Source organism: Pagrus pagrus, assembly GCF_965226575.1.
Source record: "Pagrus pagrus genome assembly, chromosome: 6".
Taxonomy (NCBI): domain Eukaryota; kingdom Metazoa; phylum Chordata; class Actinopteri; order Spariformes; family Sparidae; genus Pagrus; species Pagrus pagrus.
In genome coordinates this window covers 668,098-685,597 of record NC_140190.1, presented here as the reverse complement: position 1 = coordinate 685,597, position 17,500 = coordinate 668,098, and the positions used below count along the sequence as shown (strand labels likewise).

Sequence of the window (17,500 nt, the reverse complement as noted above, 5' to 3'; positions counted from 1 at the left end):
TCGTCACACTAACGTCACACCAACGTCACACTAACGACACACTATCGGCACACTAACGTCACACTATCGTCACACTAACGTCACACTAACGTCACACTATCGTCACACTATCGTCACACTATCGGCACACTATCGGCACACTAACGTCACACTAACGTCACACTATCGTCACACTAACGTCACACTATCGTCAAACTAACGTCACACTATCGTCACGCTATCGTCACACTAACGTCACACTAACGGCACACTATCGTCACACTAACGGCACACTAACGTCACACTATCGTCACACTATCGTCACGCTAACGCCACGCTATCGTCACGCTATCGTCACACTAACGTCACACTAACGGCACACTATCGTCACACTAACGGCACACTAACGTCACACTAACGTCACACTATCGTCACGCTAACGTCACGCTATCGTCACGCTATCGTCACACTAACGTCACACTAACGGCACACTATCGTCACACTAACGGCACACTAACGTCACACTAACGTCACACTATCGTCACACTATCGTCACGCTAACGTCACGCTATCGTCACGCTATCGTCACACTAACGTCACACTAACGGCACACTATCGTCACACTAACGTCACACTATCGTCACACTATCGTCACACTAACGTCACACTAACGGCACACTATCGTCACACTAACGTCACACTATCGTCACACTAACGTCACACTAACGGCACACTATCGTCACACTATCGTCACACTATCGTCACACTAACGGCACACTATCGTCACACTATCGTCACACTATCGGCACACTAACGTCACACTAACGTCACACTATCGTCACACTAACGTCACACTATCGTCAAACTAACGTTACACTATCGGCACACTAACGTCACACTAACGTCACACTATCGTCACACTAACGGCACACTATCGTCACACTATCGTCACACTAACGGCACACTAACGTCACACTAACGTCACACTAACGGCACACTATCGTCACACTATCGTCACACTATCGTCACACTAACGGCACACTAACGGCACACTAACGTCACACTAACGTCACACTATCGCCACACTAACGTCACACTAACGGCACACTATCGTCACACTATCGTCACACTATCGTCACACTAACGGCACACTATCGTCACACTAACGTCACACTAACGTCACACTATCGTCACACTATCGGCACACTAACGGCACACTAATGTCACACTAACGTCACACTATCGCCACACTAACGTCACACTAACGGCACACTATCGTCACACTATCGTCACACTATCGTCACACTAACGGCACACTATCGTCACACTAACGTCACACTAACGTCACACTATCGTCACACTATCGTCACACTAACGGCACACTATCGTCACACTAACGTCACACTATCGTCACACTAACGTCACACTAACGTCACACTATCGTCACACTATCGTCACACTATCGTCACACTAACGGCACACTATCGTCACACTATCGTCACACTAACATCACACTATCGTCACACTATCGTCACACTATCATCACACTAACGTCACACTATCGTCACACTAACGTCACACTATCGTCACACTAACGTCACACTAACGTCACACTAACGTCACACTATCGTCACACTATCGTCACACTAACGGCACACTATCGTCACACTAACGTCACACTATCGTCACACTAACGTCACACTAACGTCACACTATCGTCACACTATCGTCACACTATCATCACACTAACGGCACACTATCGTCACACTATCGTCACACTAACGTCACACTATCGTCACACTGACGTCACTCATTTCTGCTCCCCAGGACCTCCAAAGACTTCAGGTTCATTTAAAAACTTCAGACAAACTAAGTTCTGTTTCCTGCACCAGTCTGCACCCAACTGGGTCGGAACTGGTCAGAACGGGTCAAGCTGTCGTCACCTCTCACTGATGGATCAGCAGCATCCTTGTGGACTCTGGTGGTTAGTTTGAGGCCTGATCTTATTACAGGAGATTTCTAAACCGCAACTATAAGATTGATATATAGAAGGTCATTAGGTAACCATGGGAACATGTACAGTCGTCAGGATTGTCTCTGATTGGTCAGAATGTGAAGAGTTAAAGAAGAAACATGTTGAGTTTGTGACAAAGTTTTCTTCTGAATATTACAGCTGATCAATATAATTAAACAGAGAGGGAATGTAACTAAGTACTGTACTTCAATACAATTTTAAAGTACTTTACTGCGTCATGAATCTCATCACAATATCTGTCAAAACTGTGTATGTATGTAATCCATTACTCCATTACATTTACAGTTACCTTGTAGGCCAATAATCAGCTCATTAATGTGACACAGTGAGACCTCCTCCTCATGTTAGATCTTTGAGTACTCCCTGATTACTTGTAATGGAGTACTTGAGCTCAGAGTTGTGTTCCTCCTCTGAGCTGAGGGGATTTTGTGGACAGTGGAGTTTTGTGAGGCAGCGGGGAACATATTGGCTGAGCTCACCAAGGTGTGCTAATGCCTGGTGGGCAACTACTTTAAATGCTAATTCTGCGCGGCCTCCATCCTGCACCCAAAAATATCTGCCATCCCGCTAACTACCTCTGAGCCAATCTCTTCCTCCACATTTCCTCCTCCGCCGCCGCTCGGCTGCTCCCCGCCGAGTGACCGCCGCAAACAAACACAACATGGCTGTCAAACAGCTAATCCGGCCGTGTTTGTCTCGTGTGCGACGGCCGCTCGATGAGCAGTCACGCGTGTTTGACATGTTTGAGGGGGAGAAGAAGAGGAAAACAGTGTTTAGGCAGAAAGCTGAGGAGGAGGAGAGGCTCAGCGTGCAGCTAATGGCCGTCCGGCTGACAGGTCCATCATGGATTTAAGCGTCCGCCTCGGCTGCTTTGCATCCGGCTGACAGCTTCAGTGCTTCTGCCTGAAAGGCAGATTATACAAACGTTCGGTTCACTGGCCTCCATCACCACCATCAGCGACCCCCCCGGCTGCTCCGTCCGTCCTGGTGTTTCTGTGATTGGAGGCCGTCCTGCAGCGAGCCGCCAGGTAATTCTGTCCACGAGTAACCAGACGTGAATAATCAGCCATTTTCATCGTCCTCTGGGTCTTAATTAACCCTTTAATTGTCTCTGAAAGGACGCTGATCGTTCACATGACGATGTGTAGGAGACATAAACACGCACACACACACACACACACACACACACACACACAGCAGGTCAATTAAAGGCTGTTGGACGAATCAGCAGACAGTCCATTAAATCGTCTCTGTCTGTCCGATTGGTTGGTTGGTTGGACCCCTGCAGAGACTCGTCTCCTTCAACAAGGACAAACACTGAACACCCCTCGGCCTCAGCAGGGTTCCTCTCAGATCTGAGGTTCTCTGTGGAACCAACAGCACAAAGAAACCTCTGACCTACTGAACAAAGAGCTCTGGTCTCCACCTGGTCTGGATCAGGACCAACTCATCCGCCTGGAGGTCAGGGTTACCTGGTGATCAGGTCTCGGTTTGTTCACAATCTTATTTGTGTAATAATCACAAGAGGCCCTCTTGTTTACCTTCGATCGAAGGTTGCTAACAATATTTAGCTTGGTTAGCTTAGCTCGCCTAGCTAACAAGGTCCACAGGTTTTAAAGCTAAATGTATCATCAGACTGTGATGATGTCACATTTCACTACGTGATGATCGAAACCAGAAGTCACGATGACATCATCACTGATATACTGAAACCTGCCAGGAGTCTCGTGACCTCCTCCTCCTCCTCCTCCTCTTCTTCTCCCTTCTTCTTCTTCTTCTACTTCTTCTTCTCCTCTCTTCTTCACCTTCATCATCATCATCTTCTTCTTCTTCTTCTTCTTCTTCTTCTTCTTCTTCTTCTTCTTCTTCTTCTTCTCCTCCTTCTTCGTCTTCTTCTTCACCTTCTTCTTCTTCTTCTTCTTCTTCTTCTTCTTCTTCGTCTTCTTCTTCTTCTTCTCCTCGTTCTTCGTCTTCTTCTTCTTCTCCTTCTTCTTCTTCTTGTTCTTCTCCTCTCTTCTTCTTCTTCTTCTTCTTCTTCTTCTTCTTCTTCTTCTTCTTCTTCTTCTCCTCCTTCTTCGTCTTCTTCACCTTCTTCTTCTCTTTCTCCTTTTTCTTCTCCTTCTTCTTCTTCTTCTCCTCCTTCTTCGTCTTCTTCTTCACCTTCTTCTTCTCTTTCTCCTTTTTCTTCTCCTTCTTCTTCGTCTTCTTCTTCTTCTTCGTCTTCTTCTTCACATTCTTCTCCTTCTTCTTCTTCTTCTTCTTTTTTTTGGCCCTAAAGACTTGGTATGGAGGCCGCTGGCACACAAGGTCCTACAACAGCTTGGTGGTCTGGGACTGCAGGACTCGTTGTTTCTAATGGATTTACAAACTTTGAAACTTCAGACTCTACCACCTTTCTACCGTGGAGTCCTCACAGTGTGGAAAACACTGGTGAAGGAGAGCTCGGAGCGCAGTGACTCCCTCTACTGGCTGTTGAGGGAGCCAGTGGTACACGGAGGACGTTTGGACGCCCCCTGCTGGGCAGGATCAGCAGTGACAGAACTGTTCTGCAGAGCAGGGATTTTAACTCTTGGATCTGTGGTGGACATTGCTGGACCTAATTTGAACAATGCAGCTGCACTGGCAGCTCGCCTGGGAATACGTTCAGTGAGGGTCATCGAGCAGCTCCTTGGACAAACAATGTCTGACGGGACACGAGTGCGTCCTGTTAGACGACTACTGTAACGGTGTTATTGTACCAAATGCTGATGATCCTTTCCTCCCTTAGGTGTTCATCCCAGTTTTGGTAACTGTACTGGTTTTTTCCTGGATGAGAACAGTTGTACTCCGCTAAATCTAGAAGAGGCCAAAGGCAAAGCTCTGTACAGGATGATGGTAAAGTGTCTAAACAAAAACAAGCTACACGATCGTGTTGACACAACTTGGCGAGGTCACCTGCACTTGCGAGGTGATGTCAGACCTGCCTGGAGAACGAAGAGGCTGGCCGACCTACAGTGGAGGATCTCACATGGGCAGTAGCAGTCAGTGCTTTCCTGTCTGTCATGAACAGCGGTGTAAGTGATGCACGTCCGTTCTGAGCTCAGAGAGAAACTGTCCACTGTTTCTCAGAGTGAGTGCGCCTGCTGCCGCTGTTCATGTTGTTGGAGAGCTTGTTCAGCAAAGTGGGGGAGGTCAAACATAAAAGTCAGCTTTGAAACTTCACGCTGGGACAGGCAGAGATGGCCGTTATGTGAGCAGGAAGAGGAGGATGGATGGCGCAGTAGATATTGAGCTAACACTGTTGGTCAAAGCCAGAATAATGATCGATTTTAATTACTACAGAGATGAAGCAGTGGATCAGTTCAGCCTGATGTGGGCTCATGCTGATGTTTTGTGCTCTGTGAAGGAAAGTCAGCTGTTTTTCTCTGAGGAGTTATTGTGATTTTTTAAAGACTATTTATTTATTGATTTGTTTTTGTTTTCTGATCATAATCATATTTATTTGTAAAAAGTCATGTTTGAAGAGTGACAGAATAGTTATTCTTAAAAATCAAAATCTCTTTCTTCTTCTTCATCTTCATCTTCTTCTTCTTCTTCTTCATCTTCATCTTCTTCTTCTTCTTCTTCATCTTCTTCTTCTCTCTTCTTCTTCTTCATCTTCTTCTTCTCTCTTCTTCTTCTTCATCTTCTTCATCTTCATCTTCTTCTTCTTCTTCATCTTCATCTTCATCTTCTTCTTCTTCATCTTCTTCTTCTCTCTTCTTCTTCTTCATCTTCTTCATCTTCATCTTCTTCTTCTTCTTCATCTTCATCTTCATCTTCTTCTTCTTCATCTTCTTCTTCTTCTTCTTCATCTTCTTCTTCATCATCTGAACTGGTCTTTTCGGGTCAGGACTCTGATGACCTCATGTGGTTTGTTTTATGTTCTCAGTGAATCTTCTTCACACAGGAAGAGAGTCTGCTCCTCCTCTTCATCACTGCTTCATCACTGCTCCTCCTCTTCATCACTGCTTCATGCTTCATTCATAATGACAACAGTGAAACTGATCCTGATTAACCTGACGTGACTTTTACAGTAACAGTGATGAACAACCAAACAAACATGGCTGCCTCGACACACACTCACACACACTCACACACACTCACACTCACACTCACACACTCACACTCACACACACACACACACACACACACACACACACACACACACACACACACACCTGTTATCTGGCTGACTCGTTATGACTCTGTGATTTACTTCATTAACTGGAGGAGTAATTAACCGAGCTGAAGCTTTCCATCAGAAATTAATTCAAACTAATTCACATTTAATTTCTCCCCGCAGAGTCCAACAGATCACACACACACACACACACACACACACACTCACACACACACACACACACACACGGATGTTTGTCCCTGTGATGCTGATGATGACCAGCAGGGGGCGCAGCGGATCAATACCAACAGGATGATGATGATCATCAGCCTCTGAGGATTCTGGGACAGATGAGTCTGGATGTGTAGGAACGTCTGACTTATCAATACAAATATCATCATTGATCATGTTACCACACGTGCTGTGGTAATGAACCCGTTTACACCGGTTCTGTTCAGACCCTCTGTTCTTGGTTTCAGACAGAACCCGTCTCCATCATGTCAGCTGGTCTGTAAACATGATGTTTGTTGTAAGTCAAGTTCATCTGTTGGCGCTGATGTCTGCTCACATGTTCTGCAGGTTCTGATCAGAACAGACTCACGTGATGAGGTTCTGATCAGAACAGACTCACGTGATGAGGTTCTGATCAGAACAGGCTCATGTGATGAGGTTCTCCTGTACTGCAGGAACACAGGACTCTCTCTCTCTACATGGTCAGTGGTTGTCGAACGCCCGACGGTCTCTGCATTTATTCATGGGACCCTCTGAAAGTTTAATAGAGCCGCTCCATTAATCTGTGGGCCCGGTTTAAAAGCCTGTGGGCCCGGTTTAAAAGCCTGTGGGCCCGGTTTAAAAGCCCGAATTAAAGATTCATCGCTCTCCCTCCCTCCCCCTCCCTCCCCCTCTCTCGCCCCTCTCTCTCCAAAGCTGACACACTGAAATATGTATGATGCTGAATCACTGGACGGGACTGAAGCTCTCTGCTGCTGGAGACAGCCTGTAAACAGCCTGTAAACAGCCTGTAAACAGCCTGTAAACAGTCAGTCTGACACAGTCAGTCTGAAACAGCCTGTAAACAGCCTGTAAACAGTCAGTCTGAAACAATCAGCCTGTAAACAGCCTGTAAACAGTCAGTCTGAAACAGTCTGTAAACTGTCAGTCAGATCTGAGTATAATCTGATGAGGACGTTTTCATCATCTGGACACGAGACTCGTTTTGTTCTTGTTTCATTAGGATGAATATTTTATCTACAGGAGCCCAGAGAGGACAAACCACACACTGCAGCGTGCAGCCTCACCACTAGATGTCACTGAACTCAACACACTCTGAATCAGACTGAATGAGTCGATACAAGAATCAGACACAAAGAAAACTGAAGATCAGAAAGTTTAACAGACGAGAAAGTAAATATAAATAACATTAAAAATAAATAACATTAAAAATAAACATCAGAATTTAGATTTCAGATGTTTCATGTCAGACAGTGTTTGTGTTTGTTTGTGTGTTTGTGTGTTTGTGTTGAACCAACATTAAAATATTAACTGATGATATTTTGCATCATGAATCTAAATTAATGTCGAGGAGCAGAAAGTGAAATATTATAAAGTACCTCACCTGAGTAATTGTACTTAGTTACTTTACTCACCGGCTCCGTCCTGCAGCATAATGAACTTAAGATGAAATAAAACTTTATTGATGCAGAAGAACAACCAGTGACAGCTGTTATTGATCTTTATGACATCATCTGTTCAGCAGCTCAGAGTCACAAACAGAAACTAAAAATAATACAGAACCTTCTCACCGGGTTCAGCTGTGAGCAAACCGGACGCCTGGACCAGAACAACACGGAACAATACAAATATAAATATAAAAATATAATATAAAGATGAACAGTGTGAATATGAAGGAGATCATTAATGTAAGAATACACAGTACAGCAGAACTGGACCTGGACCTGGACTGGACCTGAACTGGGCCTCAGAGCTGACTCCAGCACCACTGTTGGACCTCATGATGTTGTGAATGAGCAGCAGGTTCATGAACGCGGAGTCAGCTGTCCACATACTTTTGGCAATGTGGGGTAGGTCTGATCCGGATTAGAGAGAGGGGGGACCCCGCGGAGCGGAAGCCCCGCCCCGCCCGGGCCGCACCGGGAGCAGCAGTGAGGACTGAGCCGGTGACCGAGACGAACGCTCCTCCTGCAGCTGCGACTCAACTTTGACTCCGACCTTCTTCTTTGTTCTTTGTTCTGGTCCGGTCCGCTCGGCTCGGCTCGGCTCGGCTCGGCTAGGTTCAGTTCGGCTCGGTTCAGTTCAGTTCTGCTCGGTCCGTTCGCAGCGGCGGAGAGAAGCAGGCGAACCCGGGAAAGTTTGAGTCCGGGAGCAGAGAGGAGGGAACCGGGGAGCGCGAGAGCAGAGAGCCGCAGACACGATCCTGCTGCGGGACCTGAACTTCCAGAGCGGCTCCGCTCAGCCCGGGATCAGCGGGGAGCTGCGGGAGAGAGCGCGGGGCAGCGCGGGGAGCTGCGGGAGAGAGCGCGGGGCAGCGCGGGGAGCTGCGGGAGAGAGCGCGGGGCAGCGCGGGGAGCTGCGGGGAGCAGCCCGGGCTCGGAGCTCCTGCTCGGTCACAGTTACATAAAGAGGACCTCGGTTCTGAACGAGTCTGAGAGACGAGCCGGACTCTGCTGGACTCTCCTGGACTCAGTTGGTCTCAGCAGCAGGACGCACATGGACGGACTGGTGCGGGAGATTCGGTCCTGCTGCGGGTCTGATCCGGTTCTGACCGACTGAAGATGAAAGTTCTGGGCAGTTTGAGCTCCTGGAGGCGGACTCGGACAGTTTTACTGGTTCTGGTACACACCGTGAAGACTCCCACCTGGTTCTGATCCATGGATTATTGTCGCTCTGCCTGCTGGGAAATAATCAGTTCAACGTGTGAGGGCGCGTGCATGCAGCTGCTGATCGATCAGTATTAAGTATCGATCTGCTGAGGACCCAAAGTGATTTGAACTCCTGCGTGCTGCTCACAGGGGGACGCTCTGCTCAGTCTTTGATGTGCTCTGGTTCTGGTTCTGGTCTCTGCGGGTCTGCACGCGCTCACAGCTGAAGAGGAGACGCGGATGTTCTGCGGGACGCAGCGCGCCGCGCCGCCGCACATGGAGCGCTCCGGGCGGCCGCTGCTGCTGCTGCTGCTCGGCCTGCTGCTGCGACTCTGCGCCGCCGTCACCGACGACCGACTCATCTCCGACCGGTACGCGGTCTACTGGAACAGCTCCAACCCAAGGTAAGACCCGGACCCGAACCGGGCCCTCAGAGACCGGGGGGAGGGGAGAGCAGGGTCAGTGGGAACATCTGGGACGAACAAACACGAACCTTTTAATTCTCTGAAGTCTGAGTTCATGTTAAAGACGATCCGGATCAAAGTCACCGAGTTTATTGATCCGGATCAAATCTGAAAAATGTTCTGAAGTTTGTGTCAGAAAGAAAAAAATCAGAAAAGAGTTCAAACTGTTTAAACTGTCGGAACCAATCCGAAGGTTCTGTGTTCAGAAACTAGATCCAGAAAATAAAAACCTCCACTGAAAAGTAATTAAAACGAATGATGATAATATACTAACTAATATATAATACTAACAATAACAATAATATTAATAACAATAACAATAATATTAATGACAATAATATTAATGACAATAATATTAATAACAATAACAATAGTAATATTAGTAACAATAATAATAATATTAATAACAATAATTTATATCAGGAACATTTTAGAAACAGAATTAAAGTGAAACAGATCAAATTAAATCTAATGTGAGATTATAATCCAGAGCTCATGTTTCATCACGTCACAGAATCTAATCATGTTTTATTTTTATTAAATAATCATGAGGCTGAACACTGTGTGGAGGGCCCGGCCCGGCCCGGCCCGGCCCGGCCCCTCTGGGCCCCCTGGTGCCAGCACCAACACTCTGACAATAAATACAATACAAATCACATCAGATGAAACATATTGATTCATAACATTGATTAAATCAGTTTCAGATTTTCAGGCTTAATGTAAAAATATTCAGTTTGTTTTGAACATTTAATAAATAATTCTGTCAAATGATTTAATAAAATCAAATGTTTCCAGAATTACAGCTGAAAATATGAATCAGTTTGTAATGAAGCAGTTTTATTGATTAAATTGTTCAGTTGGTCAATGAGTCAGAACCGTCAGTCACACGTCACCGTGGAAACTATTCTGACTCACTATTCTGATATTTTTGGACTCTGATCAATAAGTTCATCAGTAGAATAATGAAAATAATCAGTAAAGATCATAATGATTGTTTGTCTTCAGTCTGATAACAAGTGAGAAAAGATGAAACTGACTTTAGATCTGATTCTGGTTCTGGTTCTGATTCTGAACTTTTATAAAATAAATCTGAGTTTTAATTTTTAAATATTCTTTAAAAATGTCCCGACGTTCCTCCTGACCCGGACCTCCCCTACAGCCCGGCTCAGTGACCTCTGACCTCTGCTGTCACCAACACGTCAGTGTGTCACTGTACTTTCTCTTCTTCTGGTATTTCTGTCAGTACTGCGTGTACTCTGCTCCTGGCAGCACAGGGTTAACGGCTCACTGTTCTGCCCTCTGATTGGCTGGCAGCTGTCTGAACCGTCCAATAGGGTTAGCCTGCAGCGCTGTCAGTGTCACAGTTTACTGCGTTTATATATATATATGTGTATATATACACACACACACACACACACACACACACACACACACACACACGTGTGCGGTCGTTGTGCGTTCACAGCTGCCTGAACCTTTAGTATCTGTGTATTTCTGTAGTATTCCTGTACTACTACTGTAGTATTTTGTAGCATTCTTGAAATATTTTTGAAGTATTCCTACAGTATTCCTGTAGTACTTTGTGTAGTATTCCTGTAGTATTTTTTTGTATTCCTACAGTATTCCTGTAGTAGTTTGTGTAGTATTCTTGTAGTATTTTTGTAGTATTCCTGCAATACTTTGTGTAGTATTCCTGCAATACTTTGTGTAGTATTCTTGTAGTATTTTTGTAGTATTCCTGCAATACTTTGTGTAGTATTCCTGTAGTACTTTGTGTAGTATTCCTGTAGTATTCCTGTAGTACTTTGTGTACTGGCTCGTGTTTCCTGCGTCGTACGGAGCTGCGTGTCGTCAGAAGTTAGCGTTGTGCGTGTGCAGGATGCAGATGACCAGCAGGGGCAGTGTTGCAGCAGGTCAGAGGTCAGTTAGCGCGTTAGCGGGGACAACATGCTAACAAGGTCCATCTTGTGGTTTCGTCTGGTAACACAGAACCGTGTCCCGACGCAGCCGGTCGTCAGGTGAGGGTGTGGCTCAACAGTCTGAACTGATCGCTGCCTGGTTGACGGACCAATCACAGCTCAGTGACCTGACGACTGACACTCACCTGACGGTCGACGCGCTAACGGCGGTGCTGCAGTCACAGAGCGTCTGCTGGAGGTCAGAGGTCAGGACTGATCCTGAGTCAGCAGCACGTCGTCCTGCTGCAGTCACAGAGCGTCTGCTGGAGGTCAGAGGTCAGAACTGATCCTGAGTCAGCAGCACGTCGTCCTGCTGCTGCGTGAAGACACGTCAGTTCTTCTGCAACACGGATTAAACATCTGATCGTTACAATAACATGTCAATAACACACCTCCATCTTTTGAATTAGTTTATTAGTCTGTCCTCCTCCACCCGTCCTCTACCCGTCCTCCACCCGTCCTCCACCCGTCCTCCACCCGTCCTCTACCGTCCTCCACCCGTCCTCCACCCGTCCTCCACCCATCCTCCACCCGTCCTCCACCCGTCCTCTACCGTCCTCCACCCGTCCTCCACCCGTCCTCTACCGTCCTCCACCCGTCCTCCACCCGTCCTCCACTCGTCCTCCACCCGTCCTCCACCCGTCCTCTACCGTCCTCCACCCATCCTCCACCCGTCCTCCACCCGTCCTCCACCCGTCCTCCACCCGTCCATGCTGCTATCAGAGTCAAATACCTGAAGTCCAAAGTGCAGTGTGAGCCGTGTTCTGGACGGGACAACAGAGGAGTTGATACAGTTTGATTTTAACGTGTGTGAGCAGTCGTGCGTGATGTTTGATATCATTCGTGATGTTATTGACGATCAGTGCGATTGATCGTTTTTGTCACAATTTTTAAATTCTGACTGAAACAGTGAAAGAGTTGATGATGGGACATCAGGACGTCTCTGCAGTACTTCATTATACTGTGTACAAATATATATATATTATATATATATTTATATAACGACACAGTTTGGATATTTCACTCGTTCATATTGTGATTTTTGTAATATTTGGATTATTTATGCAGATTTAATAATGAGAACAAAACAGTTTGAGAGTACGTGTGTGTGTGTGTGTGTCCGTCCTTATCAGGAGCAGCAGTCGTCACAGGGACACAACTGCGGTTCTAATACAGTAAAACATGATTTCTGAGTTCCTGGTTCTGGTTCTGGTTCTGGTTCGTCTGAACGGAGCTCAGTGTGATGTCAGAATGAGGATCGCTGTGTGTTTAATTGTTTAAATATATTTGTACTCATTAGAAGAGCTGCATGTGACACCTCGCCAAATTAAAACACTTTGTGTCATAAAAAAACTTTAATCATCAAAGTCATCGATTAATAATATTTTTCTCATATTTAATATTTCTAACACGAGAAGATTCTGATCTTTCTCCCCGTCACACAGCGCTGTGGTGTTTCATGTTTCAGCCCGCGATTAAGAAGAAATGTGTTCCTCTACAAAAATAAAATAGAATAATAATAATAATAATAATAATAATAATAATATTATAAAATATAATAATAATTTGTGTCAGATGTGAGAAACATTTAAAACATTAGAAACTGTTGAAGCTTTTTTCTTTACCTGATACGACCTCAAGTGTCTCATACCCGTTGAGTACTGTAGTACTCTGCAGTACTCTGCAGTACTCTGTAGTACTCTGCAGTACTCTATAGTACCCTGTGCAGTACTCTGCAGTACTCTGCAGTACCCTGTGCAGTACTCTGCAGTACTCTATAGTACCCTGTGCAGTACTCTGCAGTACTCTGCAGTACCCTGTGCAGTACTCTGCAGTACTCTATAGTACCCTGTGCAGTACTCTGCAGTACTCTGCAGTACTCTGCAGTACCCTGTGCAGTACTCTGCAGTACTCTGTGTTGTTACTGTGTGTTTTTGTTGTGAAATCTGAACATTTCAACACTTTTCTTTAAATCTTCGTCATTTAAATACAAACATCAGTTTTTATTATTTCTCGTCTGTAAAATTCTTCTCGGAGTTTTTTAGTTTAATTTATTTGTTTGAATTTCAACAAAAGAAAATCCAACGTGAAGTTTTTTTATGTTTGACATTAAAAATGCAATAAAATTAAAAAAAAAGAAATACAGAATGAATCAGAGACTCGTCGTCACGTTTACACCTTTATTTGTATTTTTAATCAAAAATAATCGAAATACTGTGAGAAAACGTGTGTGTGTGTGTGTGTGTGTGTGTGTGTGTGTGTGTGTGTGATCGTAGCGTCGCAGGTTTGAATCCAGCTGCTGACCTCAGGTCTGTCTGAGACTCAGGATTCATTTAAACAACAGATTAATAAATGATTTATTTATTTGAGCAGGAAATCAGATCAGTTTATCATCTGATTCACCTTTAATGATTTAATATTTATAATATTGAATCTGTGTGTGTGTGTGTGTGTGTGTGTGTGTGTGTGTGTGTGTGTGTGTGGCGGTCCATTAGGCCCAGTTGACCTCAGACAGTCCGACTGTAGACGAGCTTCATCACAGCTGATGTTGCTGCAGCGTCCTCGTCTCACCTCAAATTAATCAATGAATTAAATTAAATTAGAGAGCATGTTGTTCCCACACCTTCTTCTTCTTCATATGAAGAGTACTCGAGTAAAAGTCTTAAAGTATCTGATACTAAATGTACTAAAGTATCAGTAAAGTAACTGATCCATATATTAACATGTATAAACTGAGTCAGCTGATCGTCAAAATCACTGTTTTTATCTGATTGATGATAAAATCTATTAATTTAAAAATGAGGCAGCATGTAATCTGTAAAGTAACTAGTAACTAAAGTAATCAGATAAATGTAGTGGAGTGGAAGAATAAAGGAGCAGGAAATGTAAAAAGTACCTCAAAGTCGTATCGAACGTCTCGATGAGAAGAGGGAGCTCGCTGAAACTCTGAAAACGGGTTTCTGTGAGTTGACGGCGGCCTGCCGTTATTGATTATCTGTTAGTGATGATCTGTTAGTGATGATCTGTCAGCTGATGTAAAATGAATGGATGGATCGATGGAGGTTCTGGTTCTGTTCGGATTGTGTGGTTCAGAAGCTGTTGGTCTGACGAGCTGACAGCAGATCAGGTTTTGGTGCTTTTGCTTTAAAAACGATTTAAATAATTAATTGATGATTGAGTTGCTGATTGGTTTAAAATCGATCAGAAGTTTGTGTATTTTTCTGTTTCATTTTCTCATTAGAACGTAAACGTGTGATTGTTGTGTCACACGTGTTTTGTCCCTGTCGTGTTGCCGTAGGCGTCTTTAAACCACCTCCTGCTGATGCTGCAGTATTTCTCTGCGTACCGAAGCTCTTTGTGTACTTTTACTGCAGTTTTCTGCTCAGACTGGTCGACATTGTTCAGCTGTGACTGGACTCTGAGACTTTCAGTAAATGAAATGATGAAATGATGAAGAAATGAAGTGTTCCTCTGCGGTCGCAGCGTCCCGGAGCCAAACACACAAAAACCCCAAAAATGTTAACTTCATTAAGTTTTTCCTCACGAGCACAAAACCTCCAGAAAAATGTCCCGGAGCCGGGGAGGAGGGAGGAGGGAGGAGGGAGGAGGGAGGAGAGAGGAGGGAGGAGAGAGGAGAGAGGAGAGAGGAGAGAGGAGGGAGGAGAGAGGAGAGAGGAGAGAGGAGAGAGGAGGGAGGAGAGAGGAGAGAGGAGGGAGGAGAGAGGAGAGAGGAGAGAGGAGAGAGGAGGGAGGAGAGAGGAGAGAGGAGAGAGGAGAGAGGAGGGAGGAGGGAGGAAAGAGGAGAGAGGAGAGAGGAGGGAGGAGAGAGGAGAGAGGAGGGAGGAGAGAGGAGGGAGGAGGGAGGAGAGGGGAGGGAGGGGAGAGGAGAGAGGAGGGAGGAGAGAGGAGGGAGGAGAGAGAAGGGAGGAGAGAGGAGAGAGGAGAGAGGAGGGAGGAGAGAGGAGAGAGGAGAGAGGAGAGAGGAGGGAGGAGAGAGGAGGGAGGAGAGAGGAGAGAGAGGAGGGAGGAGAGAGGGGAGAGGAGGGAGGGGAGAGGAGAGAGGAGGGAGGAGAGAGGAGGGAGGAGAGAGGAGAGAGAGGAGGGAGGAGAGAGGGGAGAGGAGGGAGGGGAGAGGAGAGAGGAGGGAGGAGAGGGGAGGGAGGGGAGAGGAGAGAGGAGGGAGGAGAGAGGAGGGAGGAGAGAGAAGGGAGGAGAGAGGAGAGAGGAGAGAGGAGGGAGGAGAGAGGAGAGAGGAGAGAGGAGAGAGGAGGGAGGAGAGAGGAGGGAGGAGAGGGGAGAGAGGAGGGAGGAGAGAGGAGGGAGGAGAGAGAAGGGAGGAGAGAGGAGAGAGGAGAGAGGAGGGAGGAGAGAGGAGAGAGGAGAGAGGAGGGAGGAGAGAGGAGAGAGGAGGGAGGAGAGAGGAGGGAGGAGAGAGGAGAGAGAGGAGGGAGGAGAGAGGGGAGAGGAGGGAGGGGAGAGGAGAGAGGAGGGAGGAGAGAGGAGGGAGGAGAGAGGAGAGAGGAGGGAGGAGGGAGGAGAGAGGGGAGAGGAGGGAGGGGAGAGGAGAGAGGAGGGAGGAGAGAGGAGGGAGGAGAGAGGAGAGAGGAGGGAGGAGGGAGGAGATCCTGATGGGTTTAATGAAACCAACGTGTGAGTCAAACAAACGGTGGAAAACATGAGTTCATCCTGAATGAACCCACTCTGACACAAACAGACGTAGCGGACTGGACCTTTATTCTGTTCGACCTGCACACAGGAAGTCAACACGACGCCGACTGTTAGAAAAGTCTGTAAACTGAAACCACTGAGCTTCAGTCCTACGGCAACAGAGGAGGGTCAGTGTGACTTTGAGTTCAGGAATCATTTTACAGCTTTGTTTGTCTGTTTGTTATGAAACATGAGCAGAAGTGAATCAGACTGAAAGTGTGAACGTCAGCGCTCAAAGTTCCCACGCTGTGTCTGACCCTGAAGTCACACATGTGCTTCTGATTACATCAAAACGAGTTCATTTCATTTAGTTTCAGTTTGTTTCTTATTTTTATACTTCATCAGTTGAACGGAGGATCGTAGCTGCAGCGTGACGTTAGAAACATGAAACTTTACTGATCCGTGTTTTTACATCAAATTAACATGAAACACGTTTATTAAAACTGATTCTTCTCCTTTAGTTTAAAGTTACAGACTTTTACAGCAGATTCATTGAAAACAGTGACTTTCCTGTTTTTTTACAGGAAAATTCTGTTATTTAAAAAAAGACTGAAAATCTGTATTTATTTTACAGTACATGTGTAAAATATATTTTTACAGTGACTCAGTTATAAACGGAATGAAACTTCTCATGGAGACATTTTAATCTCTGAAACTTTGTTCTGATCCAATATTCACTGTAACATTCACAATGTTCACGTTCAGCTGCTTCAGCGTTTTCTGTCCACGTATGAAGTTTGTTTGGACGTGTTTGTCCATCAGAACCACACGAGGAGCCTCCGGGTCGCCCTGACGTCCCGTCTGGGTCAAATCCAGTTTTAATGTTTGAGTTTGTGTCGACGTGCAGGAGGAGTCTCCGCTCTGTGACGTCGGCTCGTTTAATGTGAACGTGTTCTGGTTCTGTCCTCTGGGACGTAAACTGGACATCTTTGGACAAATCGAGACGTTAGAGGACGAAACACTGATCAACATTTTCCTTCATGATGATTATTGATCCAGACAATAATCATCAGTTTAATCATTCATGTTTAATTAATCTCTGACATTATGATCGTCATGTTCTGATGTTAGACGCTAACAGCTGGTTGTCAGGCGTCCGTGATGTGTTCAAGTCAGACTCACACAGTCAGACTCCTGGTTTGTGGCTTGATGTGTTGATGAGGCTCCTGAACGCACCTCTGATCGTCTCAGAGGACAAACTGAGCTGTTGGTTTTAAAGAGTTGGAGCAGAGCAGCTCACAGCAGCGGCTCTGAGGTCTGGATTCAAATGAAGTAAAGAAGCAGTACGCAGACTTCACTCGTCATTACTGAACTGTGTGAGAGTGAAACTGTGACGG

General features: G+C 45.8%; 1 protein-coding gene across 1 annotated transcript in view; it reads left to right on the top strand.

Moving 5' to 3' along the window:
* The first annotated feature begins 7,430 nt into the window (after positions 1–7,430).
* efna2b (ephrin-A2b) overlaps positions 7,431–17,500 on the top strand; it is an 84,385-nt gene continuing 74,315 nt past the window's right edge. The window contains exon 1 of the mRNA XM_084355080.1: positions 7,431–9,438. Within this exon, the coding sequence (XP_084211206.1) occupies positions 9,275–9,438 (164 nt within the window). The 5' untranslated portion in view covers positions 7,431–9,274. The remainder of the gene's footprint in view (positions 9,439–17,500) is intronic.